Source organism: Pongo abelii, chromosome 8, assembly GCF_028885655.2.
Source record: "Pongo abelii isolate AG06213 chromosome 8, NHGRI_mPonAbe1-v2.0_pri, whole genome shotgun sequence".
Lineage (NCBI taxonomy): Eukaryota > Metazoa > Chordata > Mammalia > Primates > Hominidae > Pongo > Pongo abelii.
The window spans coordinates 76,679,315-76,699,062 of record NC_071993.2 but is presented as its reverse complement, the minus strand read 5'-3'; the positions used below and the strand labels follow the sequence as shown (position 1 = coordinate 76,699,062).

At 35.2% G+C, this 19,748-nt stretch overlaps 1 protein-coding gene across 1 annotated transcript in view; it reads right to left on the bottom strand.

Annotated features, from left to right (window-relative positions):
• CTNNA3 (catenin alpha 3) overlaps positions 1-19,748 on the bottom strand; it is a 1,821,585-nt gene that overhangs the window by 1,612,420 nt on the left and 189,417 nt on the right. The window contains exon 4 of the mRNA XM_054522537.2: positions 9,573-9,739. Coding sequence (XP_054378512.1) covers positions 9,573-9,739 — 167 coding nt within the window. The remainder of the gene's footprint in view (positions 1-9,572; positions 9,740-19,748) is intronic.

Below are 19,748 nucleotides of genomic sequence, written 5' to 3'. Positions count from 1 at the left end.
GTTCTCGTGATAGTGAATGAGTGTCACGAGATCTGATGGTTTTAAAAATGGGAGTTTCCCTACACAAGCTCTCTCTTTGCCTGCCGCCATCCACATCAGATGTGACTTGCTCCTCCTTGCTTCCAGCATGATTATGTAGCCTCCCCAGCAAGGTGGAACTGTAAGTCCATTAAACCTCCTTCTTTTGTAAATTGCCCAGTCTCAGGTATGTCTTTATTATCAGCATGAAAACAGACTAATACAGTAAATTGGTACCAGTAGAGTGGGGTGCTGCTGTAGATACCTGAAAATGTGGAAGCAACTTGGGAACTGGGTAACAGGCAGGGGTTGGAACAGTTTGGAGGGCTCAGAAGAAGACATGAAAATGTGGGAAGGTTTGGAACTTCCTAGAGACTTGTTGAATGGCTTTGCCCAAAATGCTGATAAGCATATGGGCAATAAAGCCCAGGCTGAGGTGGTCTCAGCTGGAAACAAGGAACTTGTTGGGAACTGGAGCAAAGGTGACTCTTGTTATGTTTTAGCAAAGAGATTGGTGGCATTTTGCCCCTGCCCTAGAGATTTGTGGAACTTTGAACTTGAGAGAGATGATTTAGAGTATCTGGTTTAAGGAACTTCTAAGCAGCAAAGCATTCAAGAGGTGACTTGGGTACTGTTAAAGGCATTCAGTTTTATAAGGGAAGCAGAGCATAAAGTTTGGAAAATTTGCAACTTGACAATGTGATAGAAAAGAAAATCACATTTTCTGAGGAAAAATCCAAGCCAGCTGCAGAAATTTGCATAAGTAATGAGGAGCCAAATATTAATCCCCAAGACAATGGGAAAATGTCTCCAGGGCATGTCAGAGGACTTCACAGCAGCCCCTCCCATCACAGGCCAGGAAGCCTAAGAGGAAAAAGCAGTTTCACGGGCCAAGCCCAAGGTCCTCATGCTGTGTGCAGCCTAGGGACTTGGAGCCCTTTGTCCCAGCTGCTCCAGCCGTGGCTGAAAGGGGCCAATGTCGAGCTTGGGCCGTGGCTTCAGAACGCAGCTTCTGAAGCCTTGCCAGCTTCCATGTGGTATTGAGCCTGCAAGCGCACAGAAGTCAAGAATTGAGGTTTGGGAACCTCTGCCTAGATTTTAGAGAATTTATGGAAACACTTGGATGTCCATGTAGAAGTCTGCTGCAGGGGCAGGGCTCTCATGGAGAACCTCTGTTAGGAAGTGTGGAAGGGAAATGTGGGGTTGGAGCCCCTACACAGAGTACCTACTGGGGCACCGCCTAGTGGAGCTGTGAGAAGAGGGCCACTGTCCTCCAGAACCACCCTAGAATGATAGCTCCACTGACAGCTTGCACTGTGCACCTGGAAAAGCCACAGACACTCAATGGCAACCCATGAACACAGCCAGGAGGAAGGCTGTATCCTGCAAAGCCACAGGGGGAGAGCTGCCCAAGACCATGGGAACCCACCTCTTCCATCAGTGTGATCTGGATGTGAGACATGGAGTCAAAGGAGATCATTTTGGAGCTTTAAGATTTGACTGCCATGATGGATTGTGGACTTGCATGGGGCCTGCAGCCCCTTTGTTTTGACCAATTTGTCCCATTTGTAACAGCTGTATTTACCCAATGCCTGTACCCTCATTGTATCTAGGAAGTAACTAACTTGCTTTTGATTTTACAGGCTCATAGGCAGAAGGGACTTGCCTTGTCTTAGATGAGATGTTGAACTGTGGACTTTTGAGTTAATGCTGACATGAATTAAGACTTTGGGGGAATGTTGAGAAGGCATGATTAGTTTTGAAATGTGAGGACATGAGATTTGGGAGGGGCCAGGGGACAGAATGAATAGGTTGGATGTGTCCCCACCCAAATCTCATCTTGAATTGTAACTCCCACAATTCCCACATGTCTTGGGAGGAACCGGGTGGGAGGTGATTGAATTACAGGGCCAGGTCTTTCCTGCACTGTTCTCGTGATAGTGAATGAGTCTCAGGAGATCTGATGGTTTTAAAAACAGGAGTTTCCCTCCACGAGCTCTCTCTTTGCCTGCTGCCATCCACATAAGATGTGACTTGCTCCTCCTTGCCTTCTGCCATGATTGTGAGGCCTCCCCTCACAATCATGGAATCCACATGGAATCCACGTGGAACTGTAAGTCCATTAAATCTCTTTCTTTTGTAAATTGCTCAGTATCAAGTATGTCTTTATCAGCAGCATGAAAACAGACTAATACACATCTTAAATACCAGTCTTGACTTGCTCTTTTTCTTTATATCTTAATATACTTTTACATATTTTGCATAAGATCTTCCACAAAATATACATAGCTTCTAACAGCTCTTAATTATATAGTAATTTTCCCTTTATCAGCTGCTGATATCTTCAATAATAAAAGGCTTTAGAAAATCTTTTTGTTGGTACATATCTGCCTTTTAAATAGAGGGTGGCCTCAAAGAGTCTCAGCTGCCAACATGGGAATGTGATTTTTCTGTCAATATAAATATTCGTCATAGTCAGAATTATTGTTTGTCCACAAATTCTTTATAAAATTATGTAGCAAATGTTAAATATACATTTGACAAAAGTTGTTAAATTCTGGACCCATTTACCTAATCCAAAGGGATCAACATTCCCAAAACAAGTAAAACCTGACTATGGTATGATAAATGGAAAAAGTTAGAAAAGTTAGTTCAACTCAATAGTCAAATTTCCCTTCATTTTTAGGAATAAGTACAACATTTCACTCCAAGGGCCAAAAAGTGGGAGCAAGATACCATGGAGGAGAAAGATGGGACAGGGAAAGAAGGTGAAAGAGAACTTACACCTAGTTCTTGCCAAGTAATTTATGTCATATATCATTCAGTCTTCACAAAACCCTTTCAAGGTATTTGGAATAAGTTTTATTCTCCCCATAACTCAGAAGAAGAAACCAAAGCTCACAGATTTTTAACTTTCCCAAAATCACCCAGCTAATCAACAACACAGCCAGGATTCAAGCAAGGTCTCCACGCTGCCAAAAGCCATGTTTTCTTCCCACAATGTCCTGACCCAGTAAGCAGAAGCCATCCAAACCTATTTTCTTCCAAATAAAATTGACCCTTAGAAATCCAGATGCCAAGGTGGGCACGGTGGCTGACACCTGTAATCCCAGCACTTTGGGAGGCCAAGGTGGGCAGATCACCCAAGGTCAGGAGTTTGAGACCAGCCTGGTCAACATGGCAAAACACTGTCTTTACTAAAAATACAAAAATTAGCCTGGCATGGTGGTGCACACCTGTAATCCCAGCTACTGGGGAGGCTGAGGCAGGAGAATCACTTGAACCTAGGAGGTGGAGGTTTCAGTGAGCCAAGACCGCGCCATTGCACTCCAGGTGTGCAAAAAGAGCAAATCTCTGTCTCAAAAAAAAAAGAAAAGAAAAAGAAATCCAGATGCCAATAAAACAAGATGTGGAATCCTAAGAAGAACAAATGGTACAAAAAAGTCTGAAACACTTGAACAGTATCAAAGAGATAAACATTTTAACTTAAATTCCTATAAAAAATTTATAAACAATGGTGACAATAGAGCCAAAATACCTTTCCAAGTTTCTACAATTGATGAAATATGGAAATATCAGCATTTTTTTCCTCTGTCCCCTATTACCTTTCATTTGGACCTGTTTTCCCCAAAAGAACACACACATTTCCTTAAGGAACTAGACACATTTAAAAGTGCCATGTCAGGAATCCTTGATTATTTAATTTGGCAGTACTTGTCCATTTTCGGTTGCTCAGTGACCCATGTTTACACTAGTTGGTGGTCTCAGACTATGTCCTTGTAAATGTTCTATTGTAATTGCTTCTCCTGGGGCAGTCTCAGTGGAAAGAGTATAATTTAATAGAAATAAGAAAGCTTTACAAAATCAAGAAATATATAGATACACGCTATTAAAAGAGAGTAACATCTCATTTATCTGACATCTAAAAGGAAATATACTTCAACAGGATTGAAAAAAAAATCTGTTATGTAGGAAAAGTCATAAGAAGGAAAATAAGAGTAAGGCCACTTAAAAAAAATTGTGAGCTCAGAGGAATTCTTTAATGCTATAAAATAAAGAACAAAAACAGAAAATGTAACAGGAACTTGTATAAGTGTCAGGAGGGAAAAAAAAAAAAAAAGTCCCGAAGCCTGAATGAAATAGTAAACACAGGAGGAGAAGAAAGGCAGGCCTTGGTCCATTACATGCAAAATAAGGGGAAGAAATAAAAAGGCAGTCCTCTGTTTTGGGGGAAAAAAAGTGTGTGCCCAGGAGAAATTCATATCTTTAAAGTGGATACCCTCCTCCCACCAAAAATCCATAATAGATTATTATATAGTAGGATTGGGGAGTGTGGTGGCTGACTACAGAATGCTTCTTAGGAAGGGCACTACCTATACTGAAGAAAATACCTTAAGGAGTAATTTAAGGTGGGTAGTGATATCTTAAGGACAGAAATAAGCAGGGGCCAAGTCGAGTGCTAGAGAGATAACTATCTTTACTGAATTCCAATGAACACAATTTAGAAGTTTGAGGGAAAATAGCTAGAGAAAAAATGTGGAAGGGCAATGAGATGGAGTTGCTATCAATAAGATCTTGAAGATTTCGAACATACAAATGAAGCCATTTAGAATATGTTGTTGCAATATAGATATCCCTCTCTTCCACCTTCCTGTAAGTTTCTGTAAGATTTACTATATTCATATATTCTGGCCTACTCTGGTAGGGTTGGAGAATGTGTGTATCTGTGCGTCTATTCGTGCAAGGGGAAAAGGCCAACTCCAGATTCTGGGTGAACATAATGTAGAATAGAGACAGAAAGACAATCTATAAATGAAAATAATTCAGTGGAAGCAAAACCTTGGAGACAGAGTTGACCCTAAAAATATGAGCTCCCAAGGAATTTGCAGAAATTTGGGGGAGAACATTATATTTGATAGGACACAGAATGAGGGTTTAAACTAATTATATTGAGATCTTAAGAGCAAGAAGAACCCAGCAACAAGTGGTTTTGCATCATAATTAAGTGGATTATAAGTAATTAAAAAAATGAAGGTCAGAACAAAAGAGAAAAGAAATAAAAGCAGGCAAGCAATGGTCACTTAGAGCTCTTACTGGGTCATTAAAAGTAAGTCATGCCAAACTAACTTCATTTCCTTTATAACTGGGATTACTAGACTGATAAATCCACAATGCCACAAACAATATATCTTGATTTCAAGAAGGTCTTTCAAGAAGTGCTTGAAAATGAAATAAAGAAGCATGGTTTATACAGCAGCCCAATGAAGCAAGCTTGAAGCTCATTTCAACAACTTTACTCAAAGGGTGTTCATATTTGATTGGTATTATCTAAAAGAAAGATATAATACTGTTTTCCATGTCATTAAACATTTTTTCATGAATAAATTTGAAAATGATATCAGGTTAGGAAAGGAAGACAAAATCGAGAGTCAAAGGATCTTGATGGACTGTAACAAAAAGCTAGAATTAATAAGATAAAGTTCAATGAATATAAATGCAACTTCTACCTTTACGTAATTAAAAAAAAAAAAAACTAGTATCAGAGGAGGAAGACCTGGATTAGGAGTAGTTTGAGCTCAGAGAGTTGGAGGTTGTAATTGCTTTCAAAATCAATATGAACCAACATGACAAGGCTACTGTGATAGGTAAGATCATGTTAGACATTAAATCAGGGATGTAGTTGTCCATTTATATCATGGATTGTTCACATCAGAGAGTTTGTTTTGATTTCAATACATTGATTTCAACATTTTATGGAAGTTAACTACAATCTAGAATGCATAGAAAAGGATTTACAGAGATGATTTGGGGGACTTCTATTTCTTGTAATGGCAAATTAGAAATTCAGCCTGATCCTCTGCTGAAGGAAGCAAATACGGTTTGATGATAAAAACAATTCATCTTAAAAATATCAAAGAGCTAATAAGGCAGTGAGAAATTTCCTGAAATGGGTTTCAGAAGAGGTGATGTTCAGTATCCAATCAAAAATAGCCATTCACATTATAAGACAAGACACCATGAGTAAAAGCAAGGAAAATGATAGCAGAAGCAGGCACCGAAGGGGTCCAAACACTGGAGTTCTCAAACCGTGAGGATCAGACAGTTCTGCTCACCATGTCGAGTAGATCAAAATAAAGACTGAAAATTTCAGCAGGAAACTAAAAGTCATACAAAGAAATGTAAGCCAATTTGAAAAATATATAGAAATTCTATGGTATTTAGAGTGGTCTGAAACTACCATATAAGGAACATCCAAAAGTCAAAAAATTTTTAGCCTAGAAAAGGGGAGACATAGGTAAGTCCTAAGAGTAATCATCAGTTATTTGAAAAGAGCCTTTTCTATTGCCTTGATTCTGTGTTGCTCCAGAAAGCAAAACTAGACGCGCTGTTTGAAATAGCAGGGAGGCAGTTTTAAGCTCAGTTTGAGAAATTTGTCTCCAACAATTAGAAATGTCCAAAATCAGCTTCACTGTCTCAGAAAATTGAGATTGTTATCATTGTTAGTGATCATCTATTGTCAGGCAGTTGCATATGTTGCATATTATCAGACAGTCTTTCTACTTCAGATAAAATATTAAACTGTAAGGGCACTGAAGTTTCTCCACTATGATTCTTTTGATTCCAAGTAGAAGCTAATATTGTCATAAACATTATTAGAAAAATTCCAAACTGATATTTCCCAAAGTATGGTTTCAGAAATTTCCAGGATTAATATACTATGGAAGAGTTCTGGGGTCAAAAACATTTGGGAAATTCTGAGTTAAGCAGAGTTAAACAGGCTTCTTCGTGGCAGTATTTCTCAACAATTTTAATGCGCTAATGTGCATCAAAACATTCATGGGAATTTCTATGTGCAACATTGATCATTACAAAAAGAAACAACTTTTTTCCTGTTCCATATTTTCAAAACATGCTCTACAGAATACTTTTGGGGAAATGTTGGGCTAAATAATTCTAATCCTGATGATCTCAGAAACAGTTTAGTGTTTTTCATTCTACATGAAGTCTTGAAAGAATTGAGTTGATAATATGATTCATATATAAACTTTTCATGAGGATGAAACCATGAAAAACTATCACGATTTACCACAAAAGATGTTCCCTTCTCTTTGATAAGATGCCACTTCCTTTTTCATAACATATCATTGTTTTACTATACATACTTATATGTGACATATAATCCAGTTGAAATTCAGGCTCTAACAAGGCACCAAGTGTGAAAGAGGATGGTTAGAATTTAAAACACCTTCTGGTATATCTAACTTACTTTAATAACTGGTTGTAGGTCCATGAATTTGCCTAAACTTTTAGAAGCTGTTTGTAGTTAAAGCTGTTCTAACCATTAGAGTAGTAAGTTCCAAAAGTTTTAATTCTTTCCTGTTGCCTTGAGCAAGTTACTTAAATTCAATGTGCCTCAGCTTTCTCATTTGTTAAGTAGAAATCATGATCATAGGGCTGTTATAAGAATTGAATTAAAGGAAATAATCCAGCACAGTGTTTGGCACATTATAAAAACCCAATAAATATTAACTATAATTTTTACTGCAAGAGGTACTTTGCTTTTGTTTGATCTACAATGCCATCCTGCTTCATTTGCATGGTATGATGTATGTGAATTACCTACCTCTGTGCCTAACTCCTAGTGGACACTCAATTAAAATGGCAGTGAAGGTGGTTTTATTCTTTATATACAGTTACCTCCTAATTGGTTATGAAGGTAGCAGTTTTCACCTTACAAAAGCCCTGCATTCTGCCCTATCTCAACAAATCTAGAGTCTAAAATAGGAATTATTGGGTCATTGGAACTAGGAATTACCTGCCACTTCATCTTTTGTACCCATTTCTTGTTTACAGCATTTGTTAGTGTCTGTATTCAAATATGAGATAAATGAATCTCAGAAATGTTCAGTAATTTGTCTGTGGTTATTAAACAAACCAAGAAGCAAGTAACAGAAACCTTTGCTCAATTATGTCACCTACAAATCCACTAGTAAACAGCTGCTGGTGATGAGAACAATTTCCTAAAAAGCTACTTAAACTAAAAAAAAAGATTGAATTGCTCTTTTTACTGTAATAAAACTATCAGTTCAGTAATTTGTCTGTGGTTATTCAACAAACCAAGAAGCAAGTAACAGAAACTTTGCTCAATTATATCACCTACAAATCTTCTAGTAAACAGCTGCTGGTGATGAGAGCAATTCCCTTTCCTAAAAAGCTACTTAAACTAAAAAAAAAAAAAAAAAAAGGTATTGAATTGCTGTTTTTACAGTAATAAAATTATCAAAAGAAAAAAATGAAAGTACACAGAGAGGGTCACTCTAGCGTTAAAATAAGCAATAGTGAATACAAGAAAGATGTGGCCGGGTGCATTGGCTCACACCTGTAATCTCAGCACTTTGGGAGGCCAAGGTGGGAGGATAACGAGGTCAGGAGTTCGAGCCCAGCCTGGCCAACATAGTGAAACCCCGTCTCTACTAAAAATAAATAATACAAAAAATTAGCCAGGCATGGTGGTGTGTGCCTGTAATCCCGATATTCGGGAGGCTAAGGCCGAAGAATTGCATGAACCCGGAAGGCAGAGATTGCAGTGAGCCGAGATCACCACTGCACTCCAACCCAGGCGACAGTGGGAGACTCTGTCTCAAAAAAAGAAAAAAAAGAAAGAAAGAAAAGAAAAAGAAAGATGCAAAGAAAGGTTTAGCTTAGCAGTTAGAGAAAATGATTTTGACAAGAAGGTTAATCAAATAAGACCATTGTTTACTTAATAGTTATATTAAATCACAGACACTTTATGAAAATGCAGATGTATTTATAGACAGAGTATAAGGGTCCTATTTCAAGCAGAAAATACAACAGATATAAAAAGGGTTATTTGCAACCTTTTCATCTGAACACTACTAATGATTTGGTCAAACTCTGAAAACAGGCTTTAATAAAATTCTCTTTCTACTAAAAATGTGCTAAGTGGGTTTGTCTGACAAAATAAAGCATTCAGGATATCTTGCTAACTATATATCCTCCTAGTTAACATACATTATTTACTCATATTAAATACATGTCTACATTTTCCTAATGGATTACTACAGACATCACAGGTTACCTGTAAACGTGCACTCTTTATCCTGAATCAAGAGGACATGGCAAAGTAGAATCCATTTACAAACCAGGATAAATTTCCAAATGTCTTAAACTTTAAGGTTTCTATTTCTCAAGTCATTTTTACTCATATGTTTATTATATATTATCTATGTACTTATGTTATTTATTTATTGAGAGCATAGTTATCTAAATGATCAAAAGTCTAGAACTTTTCCTAGCCATTTCCTTATAAGCAAGCCATCTCCTGTTTAATTTCCCATTGGCTTTAGAACTAACTCTGGCTTCCTTATTTTGAGATATACATTAGTCTTCACAACCCAGTCTAGTCTGCTTCTGAAGGGGTGATGTTAAGAAATGAGAGTGAAGCCAAGATGCACTAGGATCGACGCCAGGTTCAGAGAATGAAATTAGAAGTGAAGACAATGCCAAGGTAAACTAAGCCATCTTTTACTTACAGCTGACACATGTTGCAAGAGGCACATGACATCAATCATGTCCGCAAGGATAAGGAGTCTTGTCACTGCAGCCAGCAAGGCACGGGCAGCTTGAACCACAGCCTCCCTTTTTGGGAGAAAACAGGGGTCATCTGTAAATCTCTCAGCTGATACTTTCAGAGCTTCACCTGAAAAATACAACCCCAAATAAGTTATACTTTAAGTTTCAACTGTGCCTATTTCAGAATTTATCAGCTAACCTAATTCCAAGTAAATTCCAAGACTAAGCATAATATAAAAATATTGTCAGTTGACAATTTTCTCTCTCAATAAACAATGCAGTTTCAAATTAACATTTGTTTTTCACAAATATTTTGGAATTAAGAAGCATGATATCATTTTCCTGCAAGAAAATTGTGCTCAACTGACTAGGAACATCTAGTAAAATTGCTGTCAACTTCTGCATTTGCTGAATCTCGTTTCTTGTAAAAGGTTTTATTACTAAAGCTTCAATCATAAACAATCCTTCTTATAAAAACAAGGTAAATCTTTATTGAGTTACTTTCCAAATCAATGGATGTTAGAAAAGAGGTAGTCTTTAAGACAATAAGACTGCAGCTCCCTGATAAAAGTTTAACATAGGCAAATTTATTCTAAACTATCAATATAATGAATAAACTATATCCTAAATTTAGTCACAGAAATAGTACTTCATAGTGCATCATTGTTAGAGAATATTGTGTCCACTATTTTTAATGCCTTTTCATTTAAAATATATTTTATTATAAAAGAAGTATGTATTCTTTCATTGTTTTAAGTTCCCAGTTCAAAAGGGTATAAAATGAAAATATTTAATAAAAATCTCTCTTTACTCCCATCCAGTAACATGATTGATAATGACCACATCCACTATTTTTTAAGTTTTTAAATCTAAACTTGTTTTTATTATAAAAGTACTATAATACATGTCCACTACTTTTAAATAATTTACCACACTAAAGAACATCAAGTAAAAATTTTAAAAGTCTCCAAACTAATCCCCCAAAGCACCAACTATTCAGCTCTTGTATATCTGTCCAGAAATTTTTCCATGAATGTATGATTTATGTGTATAAGTATATATAGATACATATATGTTTTATATACATAAATGTATACTTATGTTTTATATATGTATATGTTTTATGAATATATTCATATACATTCATATATACAAATATATGTTTTATAAAGACAGATTTTATAAGAAAACATTTTATATGTTATAAGAAGAAAATAGAAAAATATAGAGCCTTTAACAAGTAGTATCCTACTAGAGAGATTTTCTATAATTTCTTCTTTTTGCTTATCAATTTATTTTCCTTTCATACTGGGAAACAGATGACCAGGAAGCAATATAGCACAGTAATTAACAGTGTGTACTCTGGAGCCAGACTGCTTCAATGTCTCTGTCCTAGTATCTTAATCAAGTCACTTAACATCATTACTCTTCGTTTTCTTCTTTTTTTAATAATATAAAATAATAATACCTACTATTTTATGAGTATTAAATAAGAGTACATAAGTTATATTTCATTGATACACTGTAACTTATTTTACCAGGCCCCTATTGAACACATAAGTCATTTCCAACTTTTTCCTATTTCATATAATACTATAAAGAACGTCCAGGACATATATCTTTACATGCATGAACAAGTTTAGCTTTAGGATAAATTCCTAAAAGTAGAATTCCTGAGTCAAGGGGCAAATGAATTTTAAGTTTCGTTATATATTGCCCCAAAATTCTCCAAAATACAGTCATCCCATCAAAAATATACGAAAGGGTCTGTCTTATCCATTTATGGATTACATCCATAAATATTTTAGTTTTCATTGACTCATGGACCTTAACATAAAGAAAATTGAGTCAGTTATTTTATTAAATGAAATAAAGAATACTGTTTCTTGTAATAGACAAAACTTGTGAGGAGGGTCTGAAACTGTCTCAACATGTTAGTATGTCTCATTTAGATCTCTTTAGCAATACCAAGTTAGGAAGTAGGACTCTAGACACTTCTGAGATCAAATTCTTATATTCCCCTCTAGTTCTGGGAACTTGGACAGTAAATGCCTTCAATGTCCTTATCTATAGGAAAGGGGTAAAAATATGACTTATCTCACAGTGTTTCTTGGATGCTTAGATGAGATAGTTCATATAGTATATTTAGCACAGTATTTAAACATGGAAAGCACTCAACAAAGATTAACTGTTACTTTGGGGGAAATTTCTAATAGAGATGGTAAATTTTTAATACCAATAAGTGGGTGATTTTCATGTGCTTCTCTGCAAGTCAGAATTGCTGCTACGAGACTGTGAAAAGTTAAACTGACCTCAAAAATTTGGAGAGCAGATGAATGCCTGCAAAAAAAGATTAATTTTTTCTTGTTGTGATTCTGAGTTGGAAAGTTATAATAGCCTTTTTAGAATACTGTCTTTGACTTCACATACTAAAACTAAATATATATCAAAAAATTACGTATTTTTGACTCTAAAAATGTTGGAATGTTGAACAACTGGTTGGACAGCCATATTCAGAAAGAGATCATTTAAACAATTATTATATTCTTGTCTTTGTTAAAGGAATATAAAAAGCCAGTCAGGTAGCTCTGTTGGGAAGAGAAAAGTCACTCCCAAAATACATTAATAAAGATGCTATAACTTAAATTCTTATTGCTGGACTTATCCCTAATTTCTCCAATATTCCTAACCCTTTCAGCTGGTTTCAACCCACACTCTGGTCCTAAGTTAAACGTCACTTCCTATGGGACGCTTGGACCGCCCCCCCATTACTAAGAGAGGTCTTACAATAAAATTCTATGCTTTCTACCATAATCTTCATCATAATTTATTATAACAAATTGTTTCAAAACCTGTCTTTTCTTCTGGATCCTAAAACTAGTAAGTGCAAGAGCTGCATTGGCCCTGGTCACCACAGCATTTCCAGGATCTAGAATAGTGCCTACTCTGTTGCATATATTCAATACATTGACTATATACTGCCAAATGAATATGTGAATGAACATTATTCAACTTTTATTTGATAAACATATCTATAAAACAGCTGTATCCTAGGTATCCAGGATATAGATATCAGTATGAAACAGTTTTTTTGCAGCCCAAGAAGTTCAGAGTCAAGTGAAAGTCAACAAACACTGATACAGGTTTCTGGTACAGGCCTGTACAAAGTACCAAGAGACACAGAGGAGGACCTACCTCTGCCTGAGGTGTCAGAAGATATACAAAGGAATGTTCTAGGTAAAAGAAACATGTTCCAACTATTGATAAGGTATTGATAACGACAGCTGGTTTATAGAATTTAGCCAGTTCACTGTCATATTGATTTCTGACAGGAGAAAATGGTTATTTTCCTAATTAAATAGAAAAAAAGGTACAAATTTCCTTTCCATCTAGAATATTAGCATCTATGTTTTATAAAGTCTACATGTGGAGAGTCTACTCTTTTGAAATATCATTCCCAATCTTGCTTCTAATGCTTTTAATTTGAAGTTTGCTGAATAGGAAATTTCACTTTCAAAATACATACAAATAAAAATAACTACATTTTTTCGTCAAGAAATCTCACTCTATACATAAAAATAATTTACTAAAGGTCTTGAAAATGCCACAAGAACTAGGTTTAGAAAACTTCTTTCTACTGAGTCCATTTAGTTCCTTTCCTAAAAACAGGATTTTTTTTAATCGTTAAAAAAAAAATCTGTTATGAAATGCCTAGGTACTAGATTATATAGTCTACAAATATCTATAGAGGTAACTTTTACACACCTATATAAGTGTAAGAGATGAAAATTTCTGAATATACAAAAATCTGGCCTATAAACTTTTTATATGATCAAATAAATAAACTCCAGAAATACAAAAAAATTCTTGGCCAAATACACATATTACAAAATATTCTTTATTTTATAAAGCTTCCTATATGGTTATTTTACAAGTTCCTTTGCTTCATTTAAAAGTATAATTCTACTTTCTAAAAGTCCTTATATTGATTATAAACTTAAAAGTCAAGGAAAACATAGTATAAGAAAAATATCCAGAGGAAAAAGAGAATAACCAAAATGAAAAGGGGCAGGTACTAAAGATAAAAAATTTCCCCAACTTTTACTTAACATTAAGTTTATTATTCAGTTAAGATTTCTAATATATGCATCGGGCCAAGTGATACAAATACATCATGGTAAAAGGTTTATATCATACACATATAATATGCATTAGTACATACTCATTGATTCAATATATAATGGGGTTCACAGACTGAGACTAAACATTCAGGGTTTGGTTTTATTTGTTTTTGGTTGGGAAACTGCCATTTTGAATTTGAAAACTCTGAAGAGGTAGAAGCTTGAATTTAACTTTTTAGCAGACAATTATTTTATTTGGCAGGGAAGAGAGGAGGATGACCTCAATTCAATCCTAAACTTACACTGATGTTAAAAAAAAAATAGTAAAGACTCTCCTTTAAAATGTTGAAGATAGTTTGACTACTAGGAGCAAACACGTTTTGTACGATAAAAGAAAACCTTATCATGGCAGGTAGAAGGGCAGCAAAGCTAGCCACTGCTGTGTGGACCCAAGGTTGGGTGCTATGGCAGGGTTATAGACTAGGAATGTGGCTGCATATGGTTGCTATTGTAAACTATTGGCTATGTCTTATTTCCATTTTATTGTCTTCGAACTCAGTAAAGTCTTATTAAAAGTTATAATTTGCTTCCAGCCAAGGCAGAGTAACAGAGACCAGATTCCTATCCTACCTGAAACCAAAAAATAGACCAAATAAATGCAAAAATGGTTATAAGGCACTGGATGTTAGGCAATGAAGGACAGTAATCCCTGAGAAATGGACCAAAAAAAAAACAGGATGAGCCCTTTGATAGCCCCAGCTTACCACCATGAGAGACTTTCCAGGCCATGATACAGGAAGGGGAACCAAGGCAGAGCCTGGCAAACTCTCTGAGCTGGGAAGACAAAGCTGAGAGTCCTGGAAGATCAAGGCAGGAAACGTATAAAACAGAATAGAGAATGATAAAGAGAAGAGATACACAGGGAAAGAACACTGATAATCTGCACACGCTCCCTCTTGAGTATTCAGCTGAATACTGATCAACCCATATACTGGAGGAAACCACCCAAGGCTAGGGAAAGAACCACCCAAAAGGATTTGAGGTAACTGTACTTGCCACTCACACAGGACTGGGAATAATGCTTGTCCAACCACCAGACTGGAAAACTTCATAACTCATGGGACATTGGATAGAATAGAAAGAAGAGTCTTGCCTCAATAGTGGGGAAGAATTAGCCTTAGACTGAACATTGCCCTAGTGCCTTCTAACAAAGCAATTCAGAGAAAGCAGAATTCCCAATTTCAAGACCAGCAGCATTCATGCATCAGAGAAGAGAGATAGCCAGGTAAAGGCAACAGCAGACCAGCATAATGATTTAATGAAAATGGAAGGACATGAGCAGCCAGTCACTGAGCCCTGAACCATTGGGAACTCTCAAAATAACCTGGGAAATACTTTGATTGGGCTGATTCTATTAAAAAAATTTTTTTTACATAACTAATCTGTTTTTTTAATTATTATACTTTAAGTTCTAGGGTACATGTGCACAACGTGCAGGTTTGTTACATATGTATATATGTGCCATGTTGGTAAAATTATATAAAATGTTTTATAAAACATAAAATTTGATGGGGCTAGTTTCTATAAAAGTAATAGAAACATCTCCCAACATCATAGATAGGATATAGTAAAAGCTGTCTTAAAAGACCTCCTCTTAACCACTTCTCTAGATTAATAAACTTTTTATTCCTCTCAGCAACATATTAATGATATCTCCTTTCTGGTATGTAAAATATACTGAAGACCTTCTGCTTCCAATAATTGAAGTTGATCAAGAAGTTGAAAAGTCTTGCTCCCCAATATTTTCATGTGAGTTGTAATTATAATTATATAGTTTTATTAACTATATAAACCTATCAAATATAAGTGTAAAAAATATCTATTAATTCTTTAAAAACTAATTTTTAATGCTTTGGAGACATTCAGTAAAGACGAGTTGCTAAAAATGTTGTTAATTTGGATGTGGAAGCAAAAAATGGTAAAAGTTGGAGCAGGGCAAGGCAAGGAAAAGGATTATAAAAGATCAAGAAAGATTCTGCAGTTAGGTAGCTTCCCAAGTGTCATTAAGTTTTCTTCCATGAAGACACCAAAACTGGAAATCTTAGTCAATATAGTTTGGTTGTGGTTTCGATCAAAACTACTATATAAGATGCAATCAACAAACCATGAAAGAGATTGGATAACATTCATGTTATACCCTTTAATATAAAATAAAATATTTAAGTTGTGTGTTTGTGCGTGTATAACTAATGAACTTTTTACTTCTAATAATGAGAATAAATGTATCTTGAAGCAAAAATTATCTACTATATTTTAAAACACTGTAATAACTTTCAGTCACATTTAGTCAAACTTTAATTTTATACTTATATGTAAAAGTACACAACTCCTAATTTAAAACTTTTTTATATCTTTTTATGAGCAAAATATTTTGTACAATGTATCTCTAAACTATGCACCTAAATAAAGTTCAATATTAAGGAAGATTTTTAAATAGAGCTAAACATCCCTTCAGAATTTCAAAGAAAAATGAAATTTTTTAATTTTCAAAAAATTGACCAATTAATTTCATGTCATATTTAAATTTGACAATTTTTTTTCTATGCAGGCTCTCACTTTGTCACCTAGGCTGGAGTACAGGGGTAATCTTAGCTCACTGCAGTCTCAAACTCCTGGGCTCAAGCAATCCTCCTGCCTCAGCCTTCCAAGGAGCTGAGACTACAGGTATGCATCACCAAACCCAATCAATTTTTTGTATCTCTTATAGAGATAGGGTCTCATTATGCTGCCCAAGCTGGTCTAGAACTCCTGGCCTCAAGTGATCCTCCCTCCTCAGCCTCTCAAATGCTAGGATTACAGCCATGAGCCACCCCACTGAGCTAAATTTGACAATAATTTTAAGATAATAAAATATACAAAATATATTCCTACAACATTATTATCATCTCCTGGTGTTAGAAGTTTCATATACCTAAAGTGGTTTACAAAACAAACTGACAAAGGAACAAAGCAATCCATATTGTAAACCAATCAATAAAAAGAAAATAGTATGGATTTATAACTTAATTAAATGTTTAAACTTTGAGCTGAAATAGCTGCCCATAATTACTCTCTATTGAATTTCTTTCCCAACAACCTATTGACTGATATGCCACCCACCAATAAACACTTTTATATTATTCTTGATGTAAATTTAATTCTTTTGAGGTGAAAAAATAAGCCTTATAACTAAGATTTCTGACTAAAGTTAACATCGTTTTTTTCTAATATTTCCTTTTATGGCTAAATATAGTAAGCTTAGCCACGAATACACTTACATTACACTATGATGAATTAGCAAAAATTGATATCTTTGCTTTTTTGACATCTGCTAAAAAAATCTCATTCTAGTGCTTTGAAGTTGAAAGTTAATTTTTAATAAATGATACCTAACCCTTACAAACAGTTCATTCATTCATATATCAACTATTGAGCACTAAAATATGCAAAGCACTATGGGGTATACAACAGCGATTATAACATGGTCTCTACCAGGTACCCTCAAATAGGAAAGTGAACCACTTCAATGAGAAGATTCTTCAGTTTGGTTTTAAATGTCAGCATCTTCAGATACACCTACCTTAAATTATATTAAGACATAATTCCATAGCACCTCCCCCCCAAAAAATACAAATATAATAATTCTTCATATGCACAATTCCTAGATTTCAATATTTTATGTATGATTTAAAAGTTCTCTGAAAAAAATGAAAAACAAGAGTGACTACATCAAAGGATCACTCAATCATTTTAAAATGAAATTACCAATTATCAATTATCACTTCTAATCAGCCTCAATTAAGTTCTATTCATCAAGAGGTTAAGTAATAAAGTAGAATTCAGGCTTCACCTTACTAGAAATTCAAGTCCCACAGCTGTGATCAGAGCAATAAATATTTAACAAATTTATTCTTTCATATATCACCCCATTCAGAGTACTACAGCTGTTAATCAATAAGGTCAAATTTGGCCCTATTGATATGCTCCTTATGTAGAAATGACAGAAGTTATTTTAGGGCCCCATTATAAAGCCTTAGTTCACAAGCTCACACAAAACTTGCAAGGAAGTCAATGTGGCTAACTGTACATACTGAAAGTACAGAGTCAAACCCAAAGGAGCATAAAAATGTAGTGAAGATAAACATCCAGGATTCTGAACCATTACAAAAGTAAATACATTCCATTCACAAGAGCATCCAAAGAATAAAACATTTAGGAATAAATTTAACAAAGAAGTGTAAGACTTGTACACTGAAAACTGCAAAACATTGCTGACAAATTAAAGAAGACCTAAATAAATGATCACATCTCATGCTCATGGATTAGAAGACTTAATATTGTTAAGATAGCAATACTCCCCATATTGGTCCACAGATTCACAATAATCCCTGACTGATATGGCTAGATGTTTATCCCCTCCAAATCTCATGTTGAAATGTAATCCCTAGTGTTGGAGGTGGGACCCAGTGGGAGGTGTTTGGGTCGTGAGGGTGCATCCCTTATGAATGTCTTGGTGCTGTCCTCATGATAACAAGTGAGTTCTTGCTCAGTTCCCATGAGATCTGGTTGTTTAAAAGAGTCTGGGACCTCCCACTCCTCTTGCTCCCACTCTTGTCATGTGACATGCTAGCTCCGCCTTTGCCTTCCACCATGATTGGAAGCTTCCTGAGGCCCTCACCAGAAGCAGATGTTGGTGCTATGCTTCGTGTACAACCTGCAGAACCATGAGCCAACTAAATCTCTTTTCTTTATAAATTACCCAGTCTCAGGTGTTCCTTTATAGCAATGCAAAAATGGACTAACACTTTTAACAAAATCCTTGCTGGCTCTTTCGAAGAAATTGACCAGCTGATCCTAAAATTCATACAGAAATGCAAGGGACCCAGAATAGCCAAAACAATCTTGAAAAAGAGGGGCAAAGTTATAGAAATCACACTTCCCAATTTCAAAACTTACTAGGAAGCTATAATAACCAATAGAATTGCTGTCTCAGAAATAAACCCTTACGTTTATGGTGAGTTGGTTTTCAACAAAGGGGCCAAGAAACTTCAGTGGGAAAGTAATAGTCTTTTCAACAATGGTGCTGGGACAATTAGATATATATACACACACACACACACACAAAAAAAAAAAAAAAACCTAAATATGGACCTCTATCTCATACCACACATAAAAGTTAATTCAAGGTAGATCATAGACCTACGTGCAAGAGCTAAAACTATAAAACTCTTAGGAAAAAAAAACAGGAATACAACTTTATAATCTTGAGTTAGGCAACAATGTCTTATATATGACACCAAAAGTACAAGCAATAAAAATATTGATGAATTGGACAACCAAAACTTAAACCTTTTGGACTCCAAAAAAAATCATTAAGAAGGTAAAATGACAACCCACAGAATGGAAGAAAATGTTTGTAAACCCTATATCCAATAAGGGGCTTATATCCAGAATCTATTTAAAAAAAACAACTTACTACTTAATAATAAAAAGACAATCCTGTTTTTAAAATAGGCGAAGAGTCTAAATAGACATTTCTCCAAAGAAAAAATACAAATGGTCAATAAGCACATAAAATGACATTCTATCATAAATATAAACTAAACTATTAAAGCATAATTAAAGATGTACAGAGGTTTTAGTAAGGACCTTTGAATAAGTTTTTTTTTAATTATTTAAAAATAGGCACATTTCTTGTGTAGTCAAAAACACAAGGCTAAAAACATACCTGTAGAGGGGACCAAAAAAAAAATCAATGTGTATGTATGTGTACTGGAAACTGTCACTTTAATAACTGTAAAAAGTAGTGAGTAATTATTATAATGAAGCAGTAGAAAAGTAACATTTACATACATTGCAGCTAACTTCTATCCTCGGGGGGAATATCAAGTTCATTAAAAGGGTGGGGGTAGAGGGTGCCGATCTTGTTTACCATGCTGGCCCAAAACCCTGAGCAGAATGCATCTCTCTCGGAAA